The sequence below is a fragment of the Artemia franciscana genome, chromosome 1 (genome assembly GCF_032884065.1).
Source record: "Artemia franciscana chromosome 1, ASM3288406v1, whole genome shotgun sequence".
NCBI classification, from domain to species: domain Eukaryota; kingdom Metazoa; phylum Arthropoda; class Branchiopoda; order Anostraca; family Artemiidae; genus Artemia; species Artemia franciscana.
The window spans coordinates 232,915-250,291 of record NC_088863.1 but is presented as its reverse complement, the minus strand read 5'-3'; the positions used below and the strand labels follow the sequence as shown (position 1 = coordinate 250,291).

The window sequence follows — 17,377 nt, the reverse complement described above, 5'->3', positions numbered from 1 at the left end:
TTTAGTTCGTTACCACGAACTATTTGATTTGAGTAATGATGGCGCTTGCGATAGTGTTCTATAAAGTGCACTTTGTTACAAATTATAAGACGTATATGCCTACTTGCTATTTGCTTTAATTGACACATCTGGACGTATAAGGAACACTAAACTTTTTTACAGCTTATCTGTATTTTGGCGATTTCTTATAAGAGAAAATAGCAATTTTATTTCGCCTTCAGTCGCAACGCTGAAAATGTGTTCCTGGAGATAAAACCAGTTTCTTATCAAATTTTCTTTTAGCGAGTCTGTTTGAGAAAAGGCAAGTCAATGAAATTAGTGTTTAACCTATTACTTAGTAAAAAATACTAAGAAAGAAATCTAATCTTTCGCTTTTCTGAAACAACTTTTGCAAAAGAAGTTTTCCGGTTTCAATAGATTTTAGCAGTGAAATAATTTCTTGTGGTTCGCATGCATTTTGCAGTGAAAATGTTTCATTATGTATAGAAAATCTGATCTTTTATTTCCATGAAACCTATTTTACTGTTACAATTTTCCATTGTGAGTATTTTTGCAGCAAATAATTTCCGATCATGTTTCGCCCAGGCTATACAATGAAAAGCAATTCCAGCAAACTTTTGAAGGAATGTTCATGCTGTCAAAAAATTAAACTCCCAGGGGAAAATAAAGCCAGACCGTTTTTACAGGCTTCTGAACAGAAGTTGTTTGAACTACTCACGAATCAGAATTCTGTCCTTGACATTGAAGACCTATTTGTGTTCCCTGAGGTTATTACTAAAATTGGAGACCAAGAAGAGCATGGTTTTAAGGCTGAATATAGAGTTTATGAGGAGCTGAAAAAATTGAAGCTCCACACGTATATGTTTTACAGTCCTAAAATGAAAAAAAAAGAGCTGGGTGATTTTTTACTCATATCAAAAACGTCAGTAATTATTGTAGAAGTGAAGGCTTTTAAACTAAAAGACAATCGAACGAAAGAAGACTATGAAATATTGCAAAATAAACTATTAGCCTATAAGAAGCAAGAAAAGCGTGTTATTCAGGATATTAAAGTTTTTTGACCAGACACAACTGCAACTACAATGCTGATTTGTTTTACTACTTTATCGTGCTTCCAAACACTAAGCGAAGTGAAATACCCAAGGAAACAGAATGGATGCCCGAGAATGTGCTTTTCCAAGAGGAGTATTCCAAGAGGCTATTCCAAGTATTTAAAACACATAAGAAACTGAGTTTGAAAGAACTGGAGCCTAGATTTGCCGATGAAAACAGTCAATACACACTGAGAACTCTCTTAGCATGGTTAGTTACATTTTAATTTTGTCTTTTTATATTCATTAAAGGGAAATTTAAAATTTTACTAGATTAATTACAAAACATGTCAATCAGCTAATTATTAGAAGCTTTAAAGAGTTAATTCAATATTTCCAGAATGAACAAAACTCTTTAAACAATTATAGGCTAACACAAATCTGTGATGCAAATTTGACATGTAAACGTAAGTGTAACTAATGACTTAATTGCTTGGAGGGGGGAGGCCTGAGCAACCAACTAGCTTTTGGAAAGTCAGCGCATGGTCTCAAATTTTAGTAATTCGATTCAATACTTTTCAATTTACTCTTGAAATTGACAAGCTATGGAAATTATCAACCATTTCAATAAGAGGCGTATAATGGACACCTAGTTATAATATTCCTACCCTTACACAAACTGGGATGCCTTCCTAAGCTCTGCAGTGAAGTTCACAATTGCATCTCTAGTTAGGCATGCTGTCAAGTCGATGATTTCAAATTGGATAAGTTTATGACTTTATTAATCCATATTAAAAACAAATAAATGAATTAAACAACACTTTCTCGCTGGAGGAATCCTATGAGGTATTGCAGTCACGTCTAAGTTTATATAGCTACTTACTTGTTAACTCGACTGTTTACTTAAAGCTACACTATCTAATTAAAACTATTATAAATAAATAAAGTATATATATACATATATATATATATATATATATATATATATATATATATATATATATATATATAAATATATATATATATATATATATATATATATATATATATATATATATATATATATATATATATATATATATATATATATATATATATATATATGTATATAGTCATTGTGACAAGATCAAAAGTCATTGTGACGCATTTATTCTGTCAAATGTATGTGAACCTGTAAATATTGTAACAGCAAGAATCAATGGCAAAAAATGATTTATACCATCGAAGAAATGAGCAGTGACACCTATGGAACTCCGGTTGCTGCTAGACCAGAGATCAAAAGTCATTGTGACGCAATTGGTTTTCTGCAAAATCTCAGTATTTCTTTTCTTTGTATCGAGCAACGATAGGTCGATCTTTTTTACTAACGTCTCTCTAGCATTATTGGGCCAACATACGGATTGAGGCCTAAAATCCTTCTTTTGAAAGCTTCACTTTTCAAAGTGCTTAATGGCAAATATCAACATTTCCTGATAAATCAAACACAACTACTTAAGATACCACACATAAGACATTTGTTAGCCCTTTGGTGATTGGATGGAGATTTTATACATGTACTCACGCTTCTGCTGCATCTATTTCTGTTTTGGGGGGGGGATCTTTTTCCGATATGCTTGGTGTTGTTCAAACTGAGCTGCTCAAAGCTAGGTCTTGCTAAAAAAAAAAACAAGTAGTGAAGCTTACGGTTTGATTAACTGGACATCTTTCACACAGAGGTATCAGATAAAATGATATATATATTATCGTTCAGCTCATCCGTTGCTTCTAAATATTATTAACTAAAATTGAAATATTATTGTCCATTTCGTATACTCATACATTCCTATATCATTATATAGTAAGTAGTTTACAAATCCTTTCCAATTCCTTCAAAGCAAAGCAACAGACTCTAACAGATCAAACAGTTCGTGGTAACGAACTGTAGTAAAGAGCGACCCAGCTCAATAGTAACCAAAACTCTAAGAAACGGAACTTAAATAACAACAGTTACATCAAAAGAAATACATTTTACTTATAATTTTAAATATATAAATTCCATTAAGTTTAGACTCACCCATCAAAAGTTACGAGCCTGAGAATATTTGCTTAATTTTAGAAAATAAGGGGAAACACCACTTAAAAGTCATAGAATCTTAACAAAAATCACATTGTCAGGTTCAGCGTATTTAAGAACCCGACAGGAGAAGTTTCAAGCTCATTTCTACAAAAATGTGGAATTTTGCATTTTTTGCCTCAATACAGATCACGGACACGTGTTTATTTGTTTGTTATTTTGTTTTTTCCCCCAGAGGTGATCGTATCGACTCAGTGGTCCTAGAATGTCGTGATAGGGCTTATTCTAACGAAAAATTGAAAGTTCTAGTACCCTTTTTAAGTGACCAAAAAAATCAGAGGGCACCTAGCCCCTCTCCCACGCTCATATTTTCCCCAAAGTCACCAGATCAAAATTCTGAGATAGCTATTTTATTCAACATAGTCAAAAAACCTAATAGCTATGTGTTTGGGGACGACTTACTCCCCCACAGTCCCAGTGGGGGGGCTGCAAGTTACAAGCCTTAACCAGTGTTTACATATAGTAATGGCTATTGGGAAGCGTACAGACGCTTTCAGGGGATTTTTTGGCTGGGGGAGTGGTTTAGGGGAGGGGGTTATGCGGGGAGAACTTTTCATGGAGGAATTTGTCATGGGGAAAGACAACAAACTCAGCTAGTTGGTAAATTCCGAGTGTTTCAGTTGCTGACTGAGTACACAAAATTTAATGAAAACAGTTTTCAGTACAACAAACTCAACCATTTGAAAAATTTGAGTACAACAACTCAACTAGTTGAAAATTTGATGAAAGCGCTTTTAAGCACAACAATCTCAGCTACTTGACAAATTCCGAGCGTTTAAGTTATGGCCTAAGTACTAAAAAATTTAATAAAAGTACTTATTTAATAAAATTAATTTTCCAACTTTTAATAAAAGTTGGAAAACTCTTTTCTAGCTGCTGACTAAATATTTATAATTTAGCGAAAGTACTTTTGAGTCCAACAACTCAACTAGTTGATAAATTCCGTGTGTTCCGCCATCTACTCATTTACAGCAACGGATAGCACTATTTTTTACTACCCCAAGTGCTGCCATTTATTCGACTATATTTAGAGGTGGTAGCATGCCTGCACACTTACTGAACCCAAACGAACCTATCCCAAAATCCTTTAACATAATTTAACCTAGACAAAAAATTAGTTGTGCCACCATTTATAGCATAAGTGGAATAAATAGCAGAAATTGAGGGAAGTCAGAAAATAAGGTCATCTATGAATGTAAATGAACAGATGGCAGAACACATGGAATTTTTCAACTAGCTGCGATGTTGTACTCAAAACTAATTTTATTAAATGTTGAATATTGAATCAGCAGCTAAAACACTAAACTAGTTGGAATTTTCCAACTAGTTATGTTCGTTGTACTGAAAATTGTTCTCATTAAATTCTTTTATTAAATTTTTTGTACTCAGCCTGCAATATTCCGAATGTTCTAGTTGCTGATTTAGCAACAGAAATTTGATGAAAGTACTTTTGAGTAAGCAATTTTGAGTAAAACAAACACTTTAGCTACTGTTTACCAGTAGGTAAACACTTGAAATTTTAGAACTAGCTGAGTTTATTGTGCACAAAATTACTTTTATTAAATTTTTGCTGCTCAGCCATCAATTAAAACACTCGAAATTTATCAATTAGCTGCGTTTGCAGTACTCTAAAGTACTTTTAATGAATTTTTGTGAAACAGTCAGCAACTAAAACACTCGAAATTTACCAAGTAGCTGGGTTTCCTGCACTCACAAGTGCTATTGCTAAATTTTTTAACCCCACTTGTTAACTAAAATACCGTGAATGTTTTAACTATCTGAGTTTGATGGACTCAAAATTGATTTCACTAAGTTTCTTGGTGCTCAAACAGCAACCAAAACACTCGAATTTATCAACTAGCTGAGTTTGTTGTACTCAAAAGTGCTTTCATTAGATTTTTGTTACTCAGTCAGCATCTAAAACACTCGAAATTTACCAACTAGCCGAGTTTATTGTGCTCAAAAATTCTTTTATTAAATTTTTTATACTCAGTCGGTAGCTAAAACACTTAAAATTTATGAACTAGGTGAGTTTATTTTAATCAAAAGCGCTTTTAATAATTTTTTTGATAGCAAGTCGGTAACTAAAACATTCGGAATTTATCAACTAGCTGATTTTGTTTCGACTCAAAAGTACATTTATCAAATTTTTGGTACTCAGCCAGTAAATAAAACACACGGAATTTATCAGCAAAGAGAGTCTTATTTTCTAGATCTAGAGAGAGAGAGAGGGAGAAGTAATTGGGTGATATCACAATTCTACCGAATCTATTTGTACAAAAGCTTCTAAATTATCGATTTATTCGTTATTCTTTTGAAAAATCATTTGGATAGAGCCTAAACACATCATTGAATTTCTAAGGTAGTCTTCAACAGAAAATCCACAATAGCATTCTGTTTTTGTTTCGATTAGTATGTCAATAAATTGAGTAAATGTGTTTAGGCCACGACGTAAAAGTTTTATAAAATAAACCAAAGACGGAGAATCATTTCTCCGTCATAAGCATTCTCTGAGAAAATATTTTGCTTTGAAGAGATAACTCTAGAAAATCATCACCTAGAATCATACATTTTTCCACAATCACAAGATTCTACTTTTTTTTTCTCAAGTTTTTTCGATTTTAAATCCTAGTACTCTCACAGCAGACTACAGACTAACTATGATTATTTCTACTTCAGGAATATTCATAGAGGAACGGTAACCTACTAAAAATATCTAACAAGAAAAAAAAATTCGATTTAGAATTTTTTTTTACATAATAACAATAATGTCTACTCATTTTTCAGTTATTGATTCAACTTGATGTATTCAATACATTTCACTACTGCATTTAAAACAGCTTGAAGTTTATGCATAAGTATTAGATTTAGTTTTGCTAAAAAACAAAGCTGCTATTCTAATTTGAAATTGCTCAATGATATCATATATAATATATACATATCATCCCATTAAAGGCTAGGTCCAGATCCTCTTGCAATTTGTCCTGCTATGTTTGGTACTCTTGTGTTTGCATCATTGCTGCTGTTACCAGCTCCACTATCAACTTCTAGTAGTGTCAAACCACTCATTTTTGCTAGTATATCTTTTCAAATGAAATTTGATGATAAAGAGTATATTGAAACTGTTATCTCTCTTAATTCTACTTTCTTACTACTATGAAATACGTAGAAAATCCAGCCTTATATCTGGTCGGGTTGCTATGGCTGGCTGCTAGGGCCTCATGGCTATTTGTAAATGAAATTCTCTTGAAAGTATGCAAAAGACATGTACCTGTAGTTTTATCTGACATTTCAATAGGATAAGCCTCAGGTGTAGAGTATGTGGTATAGGCATGCTTTAGTGCCCAAATAAAGATATAGGTTCAATAGTATAGGCAAGCTTTAGTGCCCAAATTAGGTTGTAATTTTAGTATAAAGGCAAGCCTTAGTGCAAAAGTTAGGATTTAAGATCACCGTCTACTATGGAATCACTGCTTTCGATTTATTTGCATACAGTTTCAGTACATTCCTATTTTTCCCTTATTACTCTTATTATTAATTAAATAAAAAAAACTAGTTTTTTTAACTGAAATAAGGAGCGACATTAAAACTTAAAACGAACAGAAATTACTCCGTATATGAAATGGGTTGTCCCCTCCGCAGTCCCTCGCTCTTTACGCTAAAGTTTTTAATTGTTTTAAAAAGTAGAATTGTGGCAAAGAGTCAAACTTTAGCGTAAAGAGCGAGGGACTGCGGAGGGGACAACCCATTTCATATACGGAGTAATTTCTGTTCGTTTTAAGATTTAATGTCGCTCCTTACTTTCAGTTAAAAAAACTAGTTTTTTTTATTTAATTTCTGAACGTTTTTGAATTAATGCATGTTTGATTTTGGCTCTCCGCACATAAATTATTGAAATGAAATTAGTATATTAATTTTTTTTTGGCTAAAACGTCTGTACACTTCCCAATAACCATTACTATATGTAAACACTGGTCAAAGTTTGTATCTTGCAGCCCCTCCCCCAGGAATTGTGGGGAGTAAGTCATTCCCAAAGACATAGTTATTATGGTTTTCGACTATGCGGAACAAAATGGCTATCTTAAAATTTTAATCTGTTGACTTTTGGAAAAAAATTAGCGTGGGAGGGGGCCTATTTGCCCTCCAATTTTTTTATCACTTAAAAGGGCACTAGAACTTTTCATTTCCGTAAGAATGAGCCCTCTTGCGACACTCTAAGACCACCTGGTCGATACGATGACCCCTGGGGAAAAGAAAAAAACAACAACAAACAAACAAATAAACACGCACCCGTGATTTGTCTTCTGGCAAAAAATATGAAATTCCACATTTTTTTAGATAGGAGCTTGAAATTTTTGCTATAGAGTTCTCTGATATGCCGAATGCGATAGTGTGATTTTCGTTAAGATTCTATGACTTTTAGGGGATGTTTCCCCCTTTTTTCCAAAATAGGGCAAATTTTCTCAGGCTCGTAACTTTTGATGACAAAGACTAAATTAATTGGAACTTATATATTTAGAATCAGCGTGAAAATTCGATTCTTTTGATGTATCTTTTAGCATCAAAATTCCGTTTTTTAGAGTTCCGTTTACTATTGAGCCGGGTCGCCCCTTACTACAGTTCTTTACCACGAACTGTTTGAAAAGAAAATAATTCGGTATTTCGGGGCTTCTGACATTATTACTCTTTTGCGGAAGTTAGGCTCAAAATTGAAAAATGATTATATTTTTTCTCTGGGCCCCTTCCACCTCTTAGTTCGTTTATTTTCCCGTTAGTTTTCACCTGTTTTCGCTTTATAGTTGTGTTATCTCTTAGCAGTTCTTTCGTTAGTTGAGTTATGGTTGTGGTATATATGTTTTATCGCTCGTATAGTTGTGTTATTTTCAAATTATAGTCCATAATAGAGAGGCTCCGAACACCCAGCATTGTATATTAAGCTCTGAATTTGACGTTTCTTTCTAACGTGACCAGATTCGTCCTGCGCCCTTTTCATTGAATTTTTTCCCCCATGGCATATTTCTCCAAGGAAAGATCCTCCCACATAGCCCCCTCCCTCAACCCTACCCCCAAAACCAAAAAAATCCCCCTGAAAACGTCTGTACACTTCCCAATAACCATTATTATATGTAAAAACTGGTTGAAGTTTGTAACTTGCAGCCCCTCCCCCAGGAACTGTGGGGGAGTAAGTCACCCCCAAAAACATATTTATTATGATTTTCGACTATGCTGAACAAAATGGCTATCTCAAAATTTTGATCCGTTGACTTTGGGAAAAAAATGAGCGTGGGAGGGGGCCTAGATGCCCTCCAATTTTTTTGGTCACTTAAAAAGGGCACTAGAACTTTTCATTTCCGTTAGAATGAGCCCTCTTGCGACATTCTAGGACCACTTGGTCGATACGATGACCCCTGGGAAAAAAAAAAAAAAAAAAAAAAAAAAAAAAAAAAAAAAAAAAAAAAAAAAACAAACAAATAAACACGCACCCGTGATTTGTCTTCTGGCAAAAAATACAAAATTCCACATTTTTGTAGATAAGAGCTTGAAACTTCTACTGTAGGGTTCTCTGATACGCTGAATCTGATGGTGTCATTTTCGTTAAGAGTTAAGATCCTACGACTTTTAGGGGATGTTTTCCCCTATTTTCCTAAATAAGGCAAATTTTCCCAGGCTCGTAACTTTTGATGGGTAAGACTAAACTTGATGAAACTTATATATTTAAAATCAGCATTAAAATGCGATTCTTTTGATGTAGCTATTGATATCAAAATTCAATTTTTTAGAGTTTTGGTTACTATTGAGCCGGATCGCTCCTTACTACAGTTCGTTACCACGAACTGTTTGATAGCAGCAGTAATAGTAGTAGCAGTGCAGCTAACATTAGCAACCTTAGCTCTAGTTGAATTAGCAGTAGTAGATGCAGTAATAATAGTAGTATCAAACGTAGTATAAGCAAAAGCAGTAGCACTAGGATGCAAATATTTCATTTCGTTTAGTTTAACATCCCCCATTTTAAACCGGGTTAGTTTCAAATTCACACAAACAACTATTCCTAATATTTCTATTTTCCGTTGTATTCATAACCTACATAGAGAGGATTTGTTGTGATTAAATTCATTTCCATCACCCCCCCTCCCAAAAAGAAGAAGAAAAGACATTCCTTGGAAATTTTGCATTCGTACCCTTAGCCATAATTGTAATAGTGGTCACAGTAGTGAAGTTGGTGCTACTAGTAGCAGTAATTAATTGTATTAGCAATAGTCCTAGTAGTAGCAGTAGTAATAACGTAATAACTTTTGGTCAGTTGAACATTCTTCTCATAAAGATCTGAAAGTTTCAACTTAAGACAACATTACCGATATGTCCTTTTCATAACCAGTTTCTTAATATGCCATATGAAATCTTCGTCTGAATGCTCTTAGCCTTACAAGTAATTGCAATAGAAGTAGTGGTTGACGTAGCAGTAGTAGTAGTAGTAGTAGTAGTAGTAGTAGCAGTATTAAATATAGCAGTGATAGTAGCATTAGCAGTGGCGTGCACATTTTACATTATGGTCAGAAAATCTTCCCCTTTAAGCATTCTCTGAAAGTTCAAACTTAATACCCAAATCAATTTTTGAAATGTGCTCTTTTGACAATGTACATGTGCATATCGTCTTTTGATTTAGCTAAAGTTCCTGCTTAACACAGTAAATATGGTAGTGTGGTTACAATAGTGGTAGTAGTAGTAGTTTTGGTGGTTGTAGTAGTAGTGGTAACAAGAAAATATTGCCTTTTTGATCACCTCCCTTATTATTGCCTGAAAGTTCTAAGTCAGTATACTCAGACATTACTGAGTTACGCCCTTTCGACAATCTGTGTATACATAACATGTTTTGATTTAGGTCAACACTCTACTTGGCATTCTATGAAAGGCTCACCTAAATTCCCCTCGTCTTTTTGGAAAGTAAGGTTCAATATACTATATGTAAAGAAGAAACGAATTGCCCTGATGATTGTGGGGAGGTTGACATCCGCAAAGACATAATTACTGCATCTTTCAACAATGTTGAATAAAATAACCCTCTTAAAATCCTTATCGAATGTATTTTGGAGAGTGATTGATTTGGAGGGGGGAATGGCTGCCCTCCACTCCCTTTTGACTCTTGATAAGGGCAATAGAACTTTTGCTTTCTAATCGTTAGAGCCCCATCCAAACCGAAGTTTATACGAGCACCCGTTCCATAAGAACCTTATATGCCCCGAGGTGTATCTTACAACCCTTGACCTTGGGCTCTAGGGAGTCACGTCAACCCTGGAAACATTGTTTTTCAGCTATTTTGAACAAAATTTGCTATCTTACAATTTAGATTGTATAAGTTTGGAGAAAAGAGAATGTCAGGAAGGAGGGCTGCCCATCAACACTTTTGACACTTAAACGAGAACTAGAACATACATTTCCAAAAACTTAGCCTCCTCTAAACTTCAAACAGCCACTCTTTTCAAAAGAACTTTATATGCATCGGGGCATAGCTAACAATCCTTGTCCGCAGACTCTGGGGGTTGTGTCAACCCCAAAAATCTTAGTATGTGATCATTTGTGTGATTCCTCAGCACGCTTTCTTTTGGCATTATCTCTTTGAGTCGCAAGCCTATTTTATCGTTGTTCTTGTGATTCCTCGACATGATTTTTTTTGGTAATTTCTCTTTGAGCCACAAGCCTGTTTTCATGTTGCTCTTGTGATTCCTCGGCAAGCTTTCTTTTGGTAATTTCTCTTTGAGCCACAAGCCTGTTTTGACGTTGCTCTTGTGATTCCTCGACATGATTTTTTTGGTAATTTCTCTTTGAGCCGCAAGCCTGTTTTCAAATGATGTCATTTTGACTTGTTGATAGATAGTAAAGTTTATCATCTATGCATCTATCTTAATTTCAAGATGACGCCATCGTGCAAGACGGTATTTTTCTGATAAAAAGGGCCAAAGGTCCCAGCACCTCCCTCCTAAGAAAAGTTACCACCACCACGTTATTGGTCGAAGCATAAAAACATAAAATATATAAAACCGACTTCAAAATCACCAAACTTGTTTATCTTCTCTTCCTTCTTCGTTTGTATCTGTCCACTGCAGATAACCGTTGGTTTATGAATTCACAACTATACCATCGGCTTAGCTTAGTTCAAATGCCATTCATTAACTCTTTTAAACCAATGAAAGCTATTGGTTGTAAAACCAGCGTCATAGTTTGAGATTGTAAAGAAGAAAGAATCCATGAGATTTGTGAAGTTTAATCGTGTTAAGCATGATTAAATTTATAAAAAAAAATTATCGCTCTACTAAAATTAACTACTAAATTAACTACTAAAAATTAACTACTAAAATTAACTACTAAAATTAACTACTAAAATTGATTGCAGCCCCAAGTTGCTATGAATTTTCCTTGTTTTTTTTTTTTTTTTTTTTTTTTTTGTCCAAGCTCTGGAACTCGACTTAACCAGAGTATCTTAAAATTTGATTGGATGTGATTGGGGAAATGACTAACGTATGGGGTGAGGGGCTAGTTAGCCTCCAATTACTTTTACTGTTAAAAAGGGCCCTATCCCTCTCAATATCCAATCGAATGAGCTGTTTTTGAAGTTTTTAGGACAACACCTTCAATACGAAGTGCCCTGCTCTAAAAAATATGGTTTTAGGTGTTTACTCACCCCTGGCATTAACCCCCCCCCCCAAAAAAAAATACCCACCGCAGAAAATACCCCTCGGAAAGTACCCCTCTCCTACCCCACCCGTGGAAAATACCTCCCAGAAAAATCCCTCCCAGGGAATACCCTCTCCCCCGAAAAGTATACCCCCGTGGAAAAATCCCACATAAAATATCCCCCTTGAAAATTCCCCCCTCAGAAAACATCTTCTCATGGATACTGCTCCCCCACGGAAAATAGCCCCCCCCCCCGCCCAGAAAATACCCCTGTGGAAAATTAGGCTTTCCAAATTTGAGAATTTTATTTGAGTTTTTTTTTATTTCCCCTAGGGGGAAGGGATTTTGGTACTTGTGTATAATATGCCACTCATCCCTTGTAAAGCGATTTACGGTTTGTAAAACTCGAGACCAAGCCAGTTTCTTCGTTAGTTTCTTTCAGCTTAGCGTGAGATAAGACAAAGATAAGTGACAGAATAGATGGGAAATATATAATTTGGGCTAAATATTTGCACATAAGGGAAAAGTATTTGGACAGTTTGAAGTCAGAAAATAATTCTTAGTTCATGATATACTGAATAGTTTTACCGAACAAAATTTGCATGCACATCAGCTATAATTTACACCCCACCCCCTAATGTGCAAATACATAGCTCAAATCTGTTTCTAAAGCACCGGATAGATTACCCGGGGATATTTTCTAGGGGGTATTTTTTGGGTGTGGTGTTTTCCACAGGGAAGGATATTTTCCCAGGGGGGGGGGTGTTTTCTGGGGGAAGTTTTCACGGAGGGAATTTTCCGGAGGGGGGGGGGGGGTAAACGCCGGCTACCGAAGAATATGCAATGTGCCCACATTTATCTTTACTTAAGCATCGCTATAGTGCTGCCTATGCTTAAATATAGAAAAACAAGTTTATTTAACTGACAGCAAGGAGCAATATTAAAGCTCAAAACGAAAAGAAAAATTTCCGTACATGAAGGTGTTGCCCTCCTCCTTTATTTACGGTTAGCCACTTTTTGTCAGGCTCGCAATTTTCGATGGGGAACACTAAACTTGATATATAATGTGTATTTGGAATCAGTGTCATACGCTGATTTTTTTGACATACCTATTGATATCTAAATTACGTGATAAAATTACGTGATATTACGTAAATTACGTAAAATTACGTAAATACGTGATATCAACTGCTGCAAGCAGCTAACTTTGAATGGACAGAATGTCAATTTTTATGTTCGTTCTTTTTTTTTTAAGTCAGAATTTCATGCTTGGACTAGGACTGAGTACTTCACCGAGAAGCTTCATAATTATATATCTTGAATTCACGATGTTTCCTTTTAATTTTACTTAATCATTTCAGTATTAATTTCCAGGTGTTACGGCTCATATCTTAGTTCCTTAAGCACACCCATAGAATACCAAGCATGCCAATGGAATATTTGGAGAGAGCTCGAGAAGTGTTTAAATAAAGAGTATAGAGTTAGTAAGACAGAGATAGATGGAATATTCTTAACCCCCATGCAGAAATTGATTGTGGAGTGTGATCATCCCTTTTTGGAAATCACAGGTATGCCAGGGACTGGTAAAACTTACTGTTTGATATTAAAAATGGTCCGTGTGTTCATTGAGCTTTGGCAGTTACACAAAGAACAAAATCACAAGGAAAAAGAATTAATCGTAGTTTATAATAGAAACGAGAGGACAATACGATTCATTAAAAAAATGTTTCAGCGACTCGTTGAGAACCAAATGAGTCGGATAGACGATAAGAAAGAAATTCAAAAATTCATAATATTTGTTGGTGGCCAGAATTGTCAGGATATTGATACAGGAGAAAATTTTGTAGTTCATCAATATGATACCAGAACAAGATTTAATATATTTTTTGATGATGTAAATTGGGACCATTTTGGACTATTTTATGGCGAGCGTCCAGCAAAAGAAATGGCTTACGCAATCCTTCGGTCCAATTTCTGCTGGTATACCTCGTATAGAACCATGATTATAATTATGAATCAGTATAGACCAAAAGAAATACGTGTTTACCAAGTACATCTTACTGATAGTCTGAGATATCCAGGCAGCATACACGCCGTTTTAAATCAACTTCATGCTAGGATCAATGGTGGTTTCAGTCCAGGATTTAGTCCAGGAACTAGAATTATTGGAGAAAAACCACACTTTGTAAGTGTAAAAAACTGCAGGGCCATGGAAGTTAAAGTACATGAATTACTTCAAAAATTTGACAAAAACGATATTAAGAGGGATGAAATAGCAGTCATCAAAACTGAATCATGGAAGAGCTGGGTATTGGATGAACTGAGAATGGATATGAATAGGTAAGCAAATATAATAACTATTATGCTAATTTAACCTTTGAGGTTCTACAAAAAAGAAAAATAATTTTTCGTCAATCATAATGGTCTAAGGATGTATCAATAATTTTGTAACAAATTTTGCTTTCTAACAGTGCTTTCAAGCTTAAATTCTTGTTTCTGTAAATTACGAGTAGTTGCTATTTTCTTACTTGGGGCACAAAAAAAATTCCAAATAAGTAATTAATGCCCTTTCAAACTGTTTTAGAAACGAATTTATTTGCAGAAAAAATCTAGCCTACTAACATAAATTCCATAGTCTTCAAATACATACAACACATTTGTTTTACAAAAACATTTTTTGCATGCTTGTTTTTATTGCAATAATCTCATTTTCCAAAAAAAAAGGAAAAATTGGAGCATAAATATAGGCAATATAATATTACAAGAAATAAGTCTAATCTAAAACAAAATAAATTACAAAGGAAGTGGTATTGGATCTCCTGATACTAGTTCTACCTCCTTGTTTGGGTCTCAAGCTATTGGTTCCACCAAATTATTTGGGTCTTCAGCTACTGATTCTACAACCTTATTCGGGCGCTAGTTCTTACTAACACTACATGGCTATATATATATATATATATATATATATATATATATATATATATATATATATATATATATATATATATATATATATATATATGTATATATATATATATATATATATATTTCAGAAGTCGTACCCGGTTTTCAATATCATAATTTCAGGTGGAGGAGGAAGAAGGCCCCTCAAATGTACACTCAGCAGGGCCAACTGCCGTGTTCACGCGTCAGATGAGTTACAAACCTTCTCCCAGTAATGGGTTAAATTGCATGGTGAAGCAGAACACCATCGTGGGAGGATCCTCTATAGGAGGACAACTGCGGCAGGGCGTAAGATCCAGATTTATGGACAACGGCCTCTGTAAAGGGCTGCCTCGACCCTTTCGGGGTACCTGCAAGACTGGGAAACTTGCGGTCAATTTTTCCCACTTGAGGAGTGGCGCCCCTCGAGGAAATTATAGCCTAGTAAACAACACAGCACTCGTACGGGATTCTGATTATTGGATAATTTTCTGGGCTTGGTTTGTTTTGATGGGCGTTTTCGGGCTGAAAAACCTCTTCCTAGCTAATTTATCTACTATGGGCTGCCTCCCCGTAGTAGCATAATATTTGTAGGCATGAATATATAATGAGTCGGAGGTAATAGGCTTGGGACTGTCTGTGCAGGATTTCGACTCTTGTTGATAGAAGAGCATCGCCAAGTGCTGAAAACCATGTTGTGACCAAGATGGGCCCAGGATTGCACAAAGCCTCCAACTTACTGGAGGTCCCAGGGACTTCTTGCTGTCCGGTTCTAAGCCGGCTTAAGCGCTTCGGTGTAGACTTGAGAAGATATGTTGGTCCCCATCCTGCACTGGTATCCGGGATCACTGCTTTTCTTGAGGCCAAAATAATTTCAAAGATTTAAAGAACATGAAAATTGGAACTTGGAATGTTACGACGTTAAAAAATGACTATCGCATCGACATTTTGACTGACGAATTCAGACGGTTTGAACTGGATTTATTAGGAGTTTCAGAAACTCATATCCCAGGGGTAGGAAGCATGAAATTAGGTGACATAGAATTTGTTTACTCAGGAAGGAAGGATGGGGTACATAGACAGGGAGTAGGGCTCATGATGAATAAGGAAGCTGCTAAGTCTTGTTTAGGCTGGGAAGGTATTAATAATAGAATACTAATTGCTCATTTTATGACTAAAAAGTTTAGGGTATCAGTTATAGTAGTATATGCCCCCATTGAACCAACTGATGGAGATACTAGTGACTCAGATGAATTTTACTTACAGTTACAGGAGCAAATAGACAGGGTACCAGGTAGAAATATGGTGTTTTTGCTAGGAGATTTTAATGCCCAGGTTGGTAGAAATAGGGATAGATGGTATCCTAGCCTAGGTAATTTTGGTGTAGGAAAAGAAAACAGTAATGGCTATAGGCTTTTGCAATTTTGTAGGTATAACAACCTAGTTATAACCAATACGGTGTTTGGTCACAAAATGGCCCATAAGTTGACATGGTATTCACGTGATGGTAAGACAGCAAACCTTATTGATTATGTTATTGTAAACAGAAGACTAGCAGGATCAATACAAGATACTAGGGTGTATAGGAGTGCCGTTATTGATGTTAAAAGTAAAGATCACCATCTAGTAGTGTCTAAGGTTAATTTAAAGCTGAAATTTCGGAAGAGTAACTCCCTCTCGGAAAGTTATGATGTTGGTAGACTTCAGGATGAAAATTTGAGAAAAAAATTCCAGGAACAGTTGAGTACTAAACTTGAGGGTTTAAAATTTGACAATGTGGAAGATGGATGGAATAATTTCAGAAAAACAATTTGTGAAGTTGCTGATGGTGTCCTAGGGAAGAGTGCTAAGACAGCAACTAGGAATATTAGTGAAAAAGCTTTAGGTTTAATAGAGAGTAGAAGGGGTTTGTATAAGAATTATCTGAGCGATAGGTCGTATGAAAACAAAAGGAATGTAAAGAAAGTGGAGAAAGCATTACAATATGAACTAAGGAGATGTGAAATGGAGGCGATGGATAAAATTGCTGAGGATCTGGAAGATGCGGCTAGACGGCATAATAGTAAAATATTATACTGGCATGTTAATAAATTGAAAGGGAGTAGCCGATCCGGACTAGTCCCAGTTAAAGATAGAAATGGGGTCACAATTAGTGATAAGGAAAAAGTTAAAGAAAGATGGGTGGAACATTTTGAGAATGTGCTAAACCGAGATACAGTTGCAGGAAAAGATATAGATGAAAATGAAAAAGTTTGTGATACCTTGGATGTGAAGGAAGATTTGTTTAGTGAGGAAGAATTAGCGACAGTACTAGAAGGATTAAAAAATAATAAGGCCCCAGGTGCTGATAGTATGATTAATGAGTTCCTTAAATATGGTGGCTCTGAGGTTAGGAATAAGCTACTGAAGATTATGAACATGATTTTTGAAAAAGGGGAAGTACCCAATGATTTTAGGAAAACCTTAATTAAACCACTGTATAAGAAAGGTGACAAGAGTGAATGTCGGAATTATCGAGGCATTAGTCTGGTCTCTGTAGGTAGCAAATTACTGAGTAATATGATACTTTTTAGACTGAGACATGCTGTAGACAAAGTTTTAAGGGAAGAACAATGCGGTT

The 17,377-nt window shown here is 35.2% G+C and overlaps 1 protein-coding gene across 1 annotated transcript; it reads left to right on the top strand.

Moving 5' to 3' along the window:
- The first annotated feature begins 337 nt into the window (after window positions 1-337).
- On the top strand, window positions 338-14,773 carry LOC136043190 (uncharacterized). Its single transcript, XM_065728153.1, has 2 exons — window positions 338-1,302; window positions 13,189-14,773. Exons 1-2 carry the CDS (start codon window positions 1,157-1,159, stop codon window positions 14,156-14,158), a joined length of 1,116 nt encoding a protein of 371 aa, XP_065584225.1. The 5' UTR covers window positions 338-1,156; the 3' UTR covers window positions 14,159-14,773.
- The last annotated feature ends 2,604 nt before the right edge of the window (window positions 14,774-17,377 follow it).